This window comes from Euprymna scolopes, chromosome 19 (assembly GCF_053919585.1).
Source record: "Euprymna scolopes isolate OS-2025 chromosome 19, ASM5391958v1, whole genome shotgun sequence".
NCBI classification, from domain to species: Eukaryota; Metazoa; Mollusca; class Cephalopoda; order Sepiida; family Sepiolidae; genus Euprymna; species Euprymna scolopes.
This window is the reverse complement of record NC_136500.1, coordinates 76,246,716-76,259,628: the sequence shown is the minus strand read 5'-3', so window position 1 is coordinate 76,259,628 and position 12,913 is coordinate 76,246,716. Positions and strand designations below refer to the sequence as shown.

The 12,913-nt window shown below is 32.0% G+C and overlaps 1 protein-coding gene across 1 annotated transcript in view; it reads right to left on the bottom strand.

The window, feature by feature from the left end:
- LOC145239763 (uncharacterized) overlaps nucleotides 1–12,913 on the bottom strand; it is a 79,514-nt gene that overhangs the window by 45,137 nt on the left and 21,464 nt on the right. Inside the window, exon 8 of the mRNA XM_080103192.1 lies at nucleotides 8,064–8,193. Coding sequence (XP_079959318.1) covers nucleotides 8,064–8,193 — 130 coding nt within the window. The remainder of the gene's footprint in view (nucleotides 1–8,063; nucleotides 8,194–12,913) is intronic.

Here is a 12,913-nt window from a genome sequence, read left to right as displayed (position 1 = left end):
CAAATTATATTTTACAATTGACATTTTTCTTTAAAATCTGAATTTTGTAACACAATAACAATGTAACACTAGAAAATCTTTGTAAAAAGTAGAAAAAATCCTTATCATTATTATCAACTATTGCTTGTTTTTTTATTTGTTTGTTTTCTAAATTAAACTTGAAATTGTTGAAGTTACTTTGACTAATTAAACTCTTAATGACTGAAAATTATTTTTTACAATACAGAGCCCCAAATAATTATCTCAGTCTTTTAGGATTTAATTAGACATACATAAAATCGTGTTTAATTTTTAGTCATGCATGATTAGTGTTGTGGTGGCACACATTCATTTGCATATGTGGATAGTAATTACACATAAATAGGAAGACTCAGTTAGTCTGAGTGTGTGTTCACAAGAAGCCACCGAAGGCCGCCGAGAGCAGATATGTTTCTCCAGCAAGGACTCTCTTATTTGACACCATTATGTAAATATCCTGTAAATATGCCTTTTCCTAATACACTTCTTATTTTTTCTACCTTTGTTTGTTGAGTCGTCATTTGTATTGCTTTCTATGTTACTTGTTTCAACCTGAAAACTTAACAGTGACGACGAGGATGAACGTCAAATATAACAGTTTGACGAAGAAATGGAAAAAACTCACTAAAAAAAAAAAAAAAGTACAACGCAACGGTTGACCTTTCTAAGGAATACAAGTTTTGACAAATGAAATAGTCGTAAAAACGGATTTTATGCTAAAGAGATGTTCGACTCAAGTGGAAAAAATGAATAATTCAGCAAACATTGGAAAACTGTAAAATATCTTCCTCGCGAAGTACAACACTAAAAGAAAGAAACGGTTGTTTCCCAAATTCCAAGAACAAAAACTACATTCAGGTTAAAAAAAAAAAAAAAAAAAAAAAAGTAACCTCAATTAATAGTATTTTATTTACTAAAATACTAGTCGGGGGGAAAAAAAAAAAGAGACAAACCAAAACCTTTAATTGCAGTCTCAAAGAAAAAAAAAAAAACTTGAACGTGGCAAAAAAAAAAAAGCAACGATTTACGCCGTTTCCCGTGGAATCCATCTTAAAAAAAAAAACAAACAAACTGTAAAAGTGAATTTTTGTAAAACGACAAACAGACTCGTATTACTAAATTACGAAGAACAGATTCGTATTACTAAATTACAAGGAAGTAACATACGAAGAAAAAAAAAGTTCACCAGTGGATTTCCTAAACTGCTGTAAATACCAACTAAAGACTTTTTGGTAAACCAAATTTTTCTCTTCAGTATTTAAAAAAAAAAAAAAATACCAGTTAAACTAAAATCAAGGAAAGATTTTTTTTAAAACTAAAGTTGTCACTGGATAACGGATATAAGACAGTAAAAAAAAAATTTAAATGTAGTCCATACATTTTATTTTTTTTCAATTGTGACTAGAGTTGAAAAACTTTTTTTTTCTATGGAAAGAGTTGTACTTAAGTTCGGCTGTTATTTATTAGGAAATGCCTAAAACGGAAAAGTAAATCGTATTTTGTGGCTTCAGCAAAAGCCTCAGTTCTTATGTTGTGGTTGGATGAGCTTGACTCGCTAGCGAAGTGAGAAAATATTATTCGAGCAGCGATATTACTATTGAAAACAGGAACTATGAACAATTTTTTTTTGTAACACAAGCCATTTTATATGGTACGGATATTGTGTTGCATGTGAAATTGTACAATTTTTCTTCCTAACTGCATTACTGCTACTGAAGGATACAAAAAAAAAAATGGAAGATTTATCTAGAATGTTAATGCAATTTTTGCAGACGCAACAAAAGGCGCAATCCGAGCTAGATGCACGTAGAGAGGAGAAATTATTGAAATGGCAAATGGAACAAGAAGAAAGGCAGAAGAAATTACAATTTGAATATGAAGAAAGGCAATGTGAACGTTTTGCTAAAACACTGGAACTATTAAAGACTAATCGAGAAAATGTCGACAGTACTAATTTCTCGCATACAACTATATTTAATAGCATGGACACATTTAATTATGTGCGGGAGGAAGAAAAGACTTTTGAAGCATACTATACAAGATATGAGGATGTCTTTCAACTGGACTGCAAAAGTTGGCCAAATAGCCAGAAAGTGAGCCTTTTACTCAGGAAGTTGGGTGTAACAGAACACAGCAAGTTTGTAGATTATATACTACCTAAAAAAACTACGGAATTAGATTTCATGGAAGCTGTAAAATTACTAAAAGAATTATTTAATCCGAATATATCTCTTTTTCATAAGAGATTGTTGTGTATGAATCTAAGGAAGATGGACAACCAAGATTATTTGACATACGCATAAAACTGTGATAATTTTAAGCTAGCGGAACTGTGATAATTTTAAGCTAGCAGAACTAACAGTAGAAGATTTCAAATGCCTAATCTTCGCACAAGGGTTAGTCTCCACGAAAAATGCAGAAATACGCAGACGAGTGTTGTCTAAGCTGAGCAAGATTTAACACTTCAGAAATTAGCAGAGGATTGTGAAAGGGCCATTACACTAAAAATGGATTAAAAAAAGATAGAAGAATCCGGAGTGGCATATGTAAGAAAGGTTAGAAAACCATACACACCAACCAAGAACTATATAAATAAAAGCAGTCAAAACGGAACGAGATATTCTAAATATAATAATTATAATTATAGTAAAGAATATAACAAGTCTCTTAGATATAACTGTAAGAGATGCGCAGAAAGACATCGGGAATCGGATTGCCCTTATAAGAAGAAAAAAATGCTACATTTGCAAGAAAGTCAGACACAAAAGCGATTGTTGCAGATATAAAGATTTCACCAGAAAGAGAGTACAGCAAACAAAATCAAATGAAAAATTAGACAAAAATCGGCGAAAATACATAAAAGCGGAAATATTTAAAATGCCAATAAAATTACAACTGGATTCAGGATCCGATATTTCTATAATAAACTTGAATACATGGAAAAAGTTGGGTAAACCAACCATGATGAAAACAAGTAAATCAGCTCGGACGGTAACTGGTGGTGAGATAAAATTTGAAGGAGAAGTTATCCTTCTGATAAAATTGAAAGGGATTACGAAGAAATTAAAAATGTTCGTATTGAAAAATAGTGAAAACCTGTTTGGAATAGATTTAATTGAGAAATTTGGACTCTGGGATAAGCCAATTAATACATTCTGTAAAAAAATAGAATGTACTACTCCAACAACAGAAAATATAAAAGAGGACTTAAAAAAATTATTCCCTGATGTATTTATGACTAAATTAGGCCGTTGCAATAAATTTAAGGCCTCGTTTGAACTTAAAGAAAACACCAGCCCAATTTTTAGAAAAAAGCGAAATGTTCCGTTTACCGTATATGTAAAGAAAAAGAATGATGAAATTAGAGTGTGCACAGACTTTTCGACAAGTCTAAACTCCATATTACAAGATTACCATTACCCTCTACCAAGCCCAGAGGAAATATTCACAAAGTTGAATGGTGGTAATATCTTCTCCAATATAGACTTGAGCGACGCGTATTTACAAATACCGGTCGAGGAGAATTGCTCAAAAATACTATGCATCAACACACATAAGGGATTGTACAAATACAACCGCTTGCCCTTTGGCATCAAAGTAGCGCCTGCCATTTTTCAACAAGCGATGGACACCATGCTAAGTGGTATTGAGTGCGCATGTGCATACCTGGACGACATTGTTATCAGGAGCAAATCCCTAGAAGAACATAAGGAGCATTTAAAACAAGTATTCACTCGAATACAAGAATTCGGGTTTAAAGTAAAAGAAAATAAATGCGACTTTTGTATGAGCGAAATTAAGTATCTTGGACATATATCAAATAAACATGGGCGACGTCCAGACCCAGAAAGATCTGCGGCAATAAAAAACATGCCAGCACCTAATAACGTAACAACCTTGCAGAGTTTCTTAGGACTCGCAAATTATTACCAATCTTTTATTGAAGGGATGCATAATTTGCGAGCTCCCTTAAATGAGCTGCTAAAAAAGGTCCACAAAATATACATAAAAGGCACCTGATCAAATAAAAAAACGCCACATTCAAGATGGTGATTATACAACAGCAGTCGAAGAGGAGGAAACCATGGACATCATATACGAATCCTTTAATTTGGAACCGCCTCAATATACACCTGAACCCTGAAGATCAGGTAGAAAAAGAAAGTTTAATGAACCATTAATGTTAAATCCCAAGAGAAAAAGATATTGAAATCTGTGCGACTTCAAATCTTGGGAGGAGGGTGTTGTGGTGGCACACATTCATTTGCATATGTGGATAGTAATTACACATAAATAGGAAGTTAGTCTGAGTGTGTGTTCACAAGAAGCCACCGAAGGCCGCCGAGAGCAGATATGTTTCTCCAGCAAGGACTCTCTTATTTGACACCATTATGTAAATATCCTGTAAATATACCTTTTCCTAATACACTTCTTATTTTTTCTACCTTTGTTTGTTGAGTCGTCATTTGTATTGCTTTCTACGTTACTTGTTTCAACCTGCAAACTTAATTAGTAAATTGAAAGCACAACTAATCTAAAAAAATAAACCTGTTTATTTTTTTTTATAAAAAAAAAAAAAAATGTGGCACACAGAATTGGAAAAAAATTGTTTCAGTTTTTAAGGAATTCATTATGTAAATAAATACCTATGTATCTATTTACTATTTGTCGTAAGAGAGAATATTTTTAAAAATAATTGTACATACTTTTTATATGAATCTAAAAATATATTTACCAAAAAAAATAACCTCTCGGCTGAAACTTGTGAGTAAATTCATTTTATTGTTTATTTTAATAATACCACAGCAAATTTTTACAATATTTTGTGCTGATAAACCCAGCAGTTCATCATGTCAAAATTGCTTCAATAGCAAATCAGTAGCAGGAGCAAATAATAGTACATTATTTAGTTGTATATTTTTAGTAAACCTCCTTATGTACAACCAAAATCTGGCATGACTAAATGTTTGATTTGGCTCCTGCTGATTCAAGCAACTTTACACATTGTTTCTATATGACAAACTGCAGGAACAGTTTGTCATACATTGAGTGGGCATGATTTTGGTCTTACATTTTTTGTAAACCTGTTTACAAAATTATGAAAGTTTTGTGTTTATGATTTAAAATATTTTATTTCAAGTATTTTAAGTAGTAAACTTTGCAAAGTGATAACAAGTGCAGCTTGTTCTTTAATGTTATTCTTTTTATTTACCTTTTTGGATGTTGAGGATTGACATCACATCATCTATTGATTCTTGCTCAGAATTACCCCTATATTAAAAAACAAAAATATAGATCTACATGACGATAAAAAAAATCATATTCCAAAAATCACAAAATGAAGTAGTTTTAAGAAAATCTAATTTTATGAGTATCTGAGAAGTGACTGTCTCACATCGACATTTTGAAGAAATATCAAGAAACAAAAAGAAGATAACTAAACAATAATTCATACCAGATTTATGTTGTAATTCCTACAAATTTCCATTTATCACTTAAAAATGATTTTCTTTATGAAAATAAAACTACTTGATCAATTATGTGATTTTTGGAAGATAATATTTTCTGTTTCGTCACAAGTACAGATTTTTCTTTATTCTTGCTTTTTTAATATAGAGAGAATTCTGTACAAGAACCAATCCTATTTCTTCTTCTATATAATAAAGTAAAGTCAGTTAGCTTTCTAATTTTCATCATCAATAGCTTTGATTTGTAATTAGACAATTTTTTTTATTGGATCAATAATTTATTTTGAATTCCTTCCTGAAAATAATTTAACCAGGTCAAAATCATTTCTGATAACAATCGGATTTTTTTTTTTTTTTTTTTTTTTTTTTTTTTTAAATAATTTGCCTTTGTTTAGAACAAAAAAAAAAAACATGTATATTTGGTGCAAAATTATAACCCCATTCCAATGAAACAACAAAAACACCAAGAATAAAGAACAGCCATGATACTATAGTGTGATTCCTACCCTCAAAATTCTACTACAGCGTGATTCCTGACTGACACTATTTTATTCTATTCTATAAAACATGCTGAAAAATCCATAAAACAAACTTAGAATAAACTTTGGTCGTCAATATTGCAAAATTGAAGCAATAATTTAGTAAAAAATTGAAGCATTAATTTAGCAAAAAATATCAATTAACAAAAACTTGTTTAATGTTGTGTGTTGCGTGTGCTATGGTTCCAATGATTTTGAACAGGATTTCCAATGTTTTTTTTCAGCAGGTTCATCTCCAGCTAAAAGACGTCCATGATTGTATTTCTGACATCCTGCAAATCTGGCCTCATCTATTTGTATTGGGTTGTCTGTTATTCCTCTCATCTTAGGTAGGAACAAAAAATGATGGTAGGAATCATGTTATAGAAGCACTGAAAAAAAACTATGGTATGATGGAAAGAAAATATCATACACCAAAAATCATTGAAATTAATCAAGTACTTTTATTTGCAAGCATGAAAATTAAATCTTATGGTTGAACAATGACCGATGATCTCTCAATGCCATTTTACGGGACCAGGGAGATAATTCCAAATAATTCAAACTTCTGTAAGATTTTAAAAAACCGTTTTTAACATCGGGAGGGGTGTTGCATTAGAAAAACTTCAAATTTGCTTAAAAATAATTTTCTTTATAAAATATAACTACTTTATCAATTTACATGATTTTTTTATATAAAATATTTTCTTTCCATCAAGGGTATGTACAGCAAAGATTTTTCTTTTTGTTTATTTTTTTGGTGGGGAGAGAAGTCATGAAATTGTACCATATGTTTTTTTTAAGGAGAGAGAAGGACATAGTTCTTTATTCATTCAGTAGATTCTGTTCATTTTGTACATAAAAAAATTTTTTTTTAAATTTAAATTACAAGCAAATACATGATTTAATAACATTCAACCAGGATGAGAAGAGCAGGCTCTTTCCATAGAACACACAACATCCCAAATGAAATCAAACCACATATGATGGTCTGTAGTGGCCAAGATAGTTATGCACAGCCAGTTTCGGGACAAACAGCAAACACTGTAGACAAGAAGTAGGTTCTTCAGCATCAGCTTTGATGGCGAGTAACCACGTCTTCAATTGGTCTCCCAAGCATCTTTGCCAATCTTGGAGTAGTTCTTGAGCTATTGCTTCATGAACAAACTTTCCTGTGTTGTGGCACACAACGTGGCCAAACCAAAAAACTTGATTAAGAATGAGCTTGCATCACGTCCAGATTTGTGTATGGGAGACAAAATGATGCCAGCGAACCTGCAGAATTCAAAAGAGTCAAATACAATGAAACTTTTGAGATCTGAAGCTCTCATTGGCCAAGTTCCATAGTCATAGAGAATGATCGCCCTAACAAGTGCCTGATAAATCCAAAAACTACACAAGCACACAACTAGTTTATTGACAAAATTATTTAATCTTTGGGCGTTTTCTATAATATACAAACGAAAAAATATTAAATTTCAAGTAAAACAAATGGTGCCTACATAATTGTCATGTCGCGAATAATAACATATCCAAACATTATGGAAAACGATAAGGTATAAAAATAATTATTAATGAAAAACTGTTTTCAATAAAGTTTATATGGGGAAGAATTTTGTCTGACATTTTGAATTACGTTCATCACATGACGAAAGCAACAGAACTTAATTATCTCGTCTGCCAACTCTTTTTAGTAAGCGGAATATAGTGATTTTGCTTCTTTTCACAAATTAATTTTTTCATTAATAATTATTTTTCTACCTTATCAATTTTCGTAATTATTGGGAATATTACTATTTCAGACCTGACACTTACGTAAGTACCATTTATTTCACTTGAAATTCAATATTTTATTTTTTTCATTTGTATAATATGGAAGCGCCAATATTTGCAATCAAACAACAAAACTCGTCTGCATTGTGTAAAAGTATTATGCAAGAAAGAGAACCAATAAAAAAATGTTTGCCATCATTTTTTAACAGCATGGTCACACTACTACTACTACTACTACTACTACTAATAACAATAATAAAAAAAATTTTTAAAAACTAATTATTACCATTTCCTTGGTGACAAGAAGGGTGCTTTTTTTCTCATTGGTCACTTGGATGTGATTGGCTTTTATAAAAAGTTCAATATCACAACGTATATCTGGGGTTGAAGGACGCCATCGGCGCATGACTATCCCGCTAAAACAAATTAAAATAATAATTAATAAGATGAAATTTTTAACAATATTATTTGAGAATAATTGAATGCACAATTGAATATTTTTTGTTCGTCTATGTATTAGTCATGTATAGGCTCCAAAACTATCTGAGAGAATTGCACCAAATTTGGCTATGAAGTACACTTGAATGTGTCATAAGTTGATGCTACAACTACTAATGCTAAAGAAAATGCTTATAATTTTACGAAATTTGCCAGGAAGTATCTTCAAGGTGTCATGCAGCAGGGAAGGGGGGAAAAACTGTAAAGTAAACATTTGGTTTGGTTGTTTTTGGATCCTTGTCAGGATATTTAATGCCAAATCTGGTTATTTGGTAAAAATTTTTATGCATCAAGTTCTTTATATCTTCAAATATTTATTCATGATGTTTGGTTTTGTTGTTTTGTTTCATGGCATATCAAACCTTTTTTGAATTATTTAATATAGCCAATCATTTTGGTTAAAGTTTTTGTGCTTCAAGTTTTTTATATATTCAATTAAACAATTGATCTTCAGTCACTGCTTTCCATCATATTTTGAGAGATAATTATTAGTAGTTATTAGTGAAGATTGGAATAGGAATATTAATTGTTATGAGTAGGTTAGTGCAGATTTATACGGTAAGATTTGACTTGACCAGCTGCTTAATCAAATTAGGCCACTCCGACTGCCCGTCTAGCCCAAGTAAAGGTCAAAGTGAAATAAAATGTGCATATCCACTTTCCAGGGTTATGGACTGCTCAGCCATCCTTATGCATCATAGGTTGTCAACCATGGCAAATTGTTGTACCATTGGAATAGAAGAAAGGGGAAGGAGAAAAATAAAGAAAAAGAGAGAGGAAAAATTTTGCTTTTGTTTATGGCTTTAAAGAACATGAAAGATTTGCAAAAGGAAATGAAAAGCAACAATGTTTGGTGCATTTTAGGTCAGGAAGCTAGTATTTTCAAACAGCCTGATCTGATAGCACCAGAGTAATGTAATAATAATAATAATAATAATAATAATAATAATAATAATAATAAGGTACTTGTTTAGCTTAATCAAGACATTAAAAAATGAAAATATTGAAATAAAATTATATTTTATGTCCTGTTACGGAAATAAGTTCTCATAAAATAAATTTCACTTAATTTAATCAAACAGTTTTTTTTACAGAGGAAAATAAAATTTTAATGAGATCAATTGTATCCCAGCCATTTTGCCTATTAGGTTGGTGCAAAAATAATGTTTTTTCACGTTCAACTTCAAAAGATCATAACTCTTTTCATAATAAACTTTATTAATCAAAATAAGAACCATTAAAATTGACACATTTTTGCCAACGAAAAACAAGTTTATTTATCCATTATCATAGAAATCCAGAGTTCTGGAAGCGATGAAGTCATTGAAGGCGGATTCGGCATCATCTTGGCTTTTGAAGCATTTTTCGCGCAGGAAGTTTTCGAGATGCTTGAAAAAGTGGTAATCGGTGGGCGAGAGGCCCGGTGAATATGACGGATGAGGCAGAGCCCAATTCGTTCAGCATCTGCAGGGTCATTTGAGCAACATGCAGGCATGCGTTGTCATAAAGGAGAATTGGTCCCTTCATATTGACCAATCTCGGGCACATACGTTCGAGCTTCTGGTGCATTTCGTCAATTTGTCTGCAGTACTTCTCCACCATAATTGTTTTGCCCGGATTCAAGAAGCTGTGATGGAAGAGACCAGCTGCAGACCACCAAACAGTCACCATAACCTCTTTTTGGTGCAATTTCAGCTTCAGGAAGTGTTGTGGAGCTTCTCCGGCATCCAATCACTGTGTTGAATGTTGCCAGTTGTCATAGCGAAACCACTTCTCATCACATGTCACAATCCGCTCGAGAAACGGGTCGTCTTTGTTGCGCAGAAAGAGCGTAGGAGATACCTCAAAACGATCATTTTTTTTTTTTATTATCATTCGATTCATGCGGCACTTATTTATCCAACTTTTTTGACTTCCCTATTTGCTTTAAATGGCAAACAACTGTTGAGTGGTCGACCTCGACAGTAACTTCTTGTGTGGTTTTGCGAGGAAATGTTTGTCTTCATCTTCGAGGCTCTCGTCACCATTGTGAAATTTCTTGAGCTACCGTTGTGCCACACGTTCGTTAGTGGTTTCTGGACCAAATGCATATCACGAGCTGTCTCGGCAGCTTTTTGGCCTAGTTTGAACTGAAACAAGAAAATCATGTGGATTTGAATTTTGTTGATGCTGTCCAAAAGCCTGCAAAAAAATGAACAAAGAAATCAAGAATAGTAATGAATACCACAATTCAATAGAGCTTCAAAATGATATATAACACGACTATATATATATATCAATGAATTAATTCAGAAACCATATAAAAGCAACATATGTGAGAAAACGATATTGTTTTTGCACCAACCTAATATTTTGCGGATGAGGCGGAGGGAGGCGCTAAGGGAAATAACTATCACTGCTTAAAGTTTGTCAAAATTTGACGAGCAGAAAAAATACCTAGATAAAAATTTTAGTTTAGATTCTCTATCCTGTTTCAATTCCTTTTTCATTTTGTTAATTCATTTTTCGTTTAAAGGCACCCCCACCTCGTCTGCGAAATAGACAAGATGGCCATGAGACAATCGATCTCATTAAAATTTGATTTTCCTCTGTAAAAAAAAAATCTACTTGATCAAATTAAGTGAAATTTTTTTAGGAGAACTTAACTCCATAGATAATTTTTTTCAATATTTTCATTTTTCTCTTGATTCAACTAAACACGTACTACTACTAATAATAACAACAGTTGAAATATTAAGGAAAATCTTTGAATGTGGAAACCAACCCATATAGCACTGACAAGCCACCAGTAAGTTGAAATAGAAATGGAGCAAAAAGAATAAAGAATAAAACGTTAAACAAATTGAAAGAAACTGAAAGTGACAGAAATCTCAAAATCTGACCCCCCCCTTCCTTCCTCTAAAGAATAAATAGATGGTGGCGCCAATCTTGGCTGATATCTCACAAAATGGTTGTGAAGGGTCAAAGAGAATGGAAAAAAGGAGAGTGAGAAAATACTATATAGATTGACAATAGAAGAACGTGGAAAGTATTGGAATCTTGGAGAGGCTTACTGCCACTCAAATTCCAGAAAAATCAATGATAAAAGTTTTTTGTGATGTCACAAAGTGATTTGTAATGGTTATTAAAAGAGGCAAAGAATCCTGGAAGTCTGGGAAGACTTGTCACTCAGACTCCAGGGAACAAAACTGGTTATCATCAATGAGTAATCACAGCTTGATTCCAGTGGCAAAGAGAAATCTAAGACGGCTGAGATAAGAGGAGAGCACATACAGCACCTGATATTCTCAAATGGTCACCCATTTTAGTACTGACCAGGTTTAATGTTGCTTAATTTTGATGATCTAACAGGAACCGATGTGATCATGCAGTATAATTCTATAATTAGTATTCATAATAGTAGCATTTTAATCTCCCAACTCAGAAATCATAAGGGTTCTTTATGCATAATTCATTAAAAATCTATACAATATTTTTAGAGGTTCTAAGTGTTTGCTATGATTAATAGTAAAAGCAGCAGTAGTATACTTTTGATCACTAATAACAATTTTGAAGGTGATGACCAAACGTGGCACCCAGTTGAATTTGATGAAGATATCTATGTGATATTACTTAACAGTAACAGTTAAAGAATTAGCAATGCAGTTTTCCTCAAACCATACAACTTTTCATTATCATTATCTTTAACAACTTTGGAAAAGCTTTCGAAGCTTGAAAAAAAATGGTTGTCTCATAAAATTGTTGATAGGCAAACATAAATTACAACTTAAGATCTGCAAAATGTATAGCAACCCAAAAGGTGCATTTTAATTTAGCTCTCACAGAAGGTTATCAGAGCTTTATTTAAGAATGATTACTATACTTAACATTACATCTAGAGTTCCATGGACTCTTTATACTAAATCTGGTGCTACACTTTCAAATAGTACTGTAACCTATAAATGTTTATAATTAGTATTTATAATAGTAACAGTTTAATCTCCACCACCCTACTCTGGAATCATGAGGATTCTTCATGTATAATTTGGAATATCATTTCAAGCATTAACAGCGAACATTTCCTCAAGCTATACAACTGTTCATCATCATCTTTAACAACTTGGAAAGGTTCCAAAATTAGAAAATGGTTGCCTCATGAATTGTCTGAAAACAACCATAAATTAAAGAATCAAAATCTGCAGACAAATTCATTGATGCGTTTATTTCCCCGAGAGATTAAGAATTTTTCCAAATTACTGAAGATAACGATGAAGAACTGCATAGTTTGTTCAAAGCTTAAACAAATTGTAAAATGTGCACATAGTCTGATCAAACATGGCAGACACAAAACAAGGAAAGACATTTGTTAACAATGAACAGTGTCTTGAGCTAATAAATTTAATCTCAGTGATAGCCTGCAAATACTTGTATTTGTAATACATATTTAGAGTGTTTGTCCTGTGAATACACAGGATAATTAAGGAAGAGATTACTTGGAAATTTCATTTATTCTATCAAAAAAATAAAATAAAAATAGTATGCACGAATGCACATGAAAAAATAATATAAAAAAAAAAAACTTGAAGAATTTCTTTGTTGATCCCATACAACAAAACACGTCTAATGAAATAAAACTAGACATTCCATTATGAGAACATT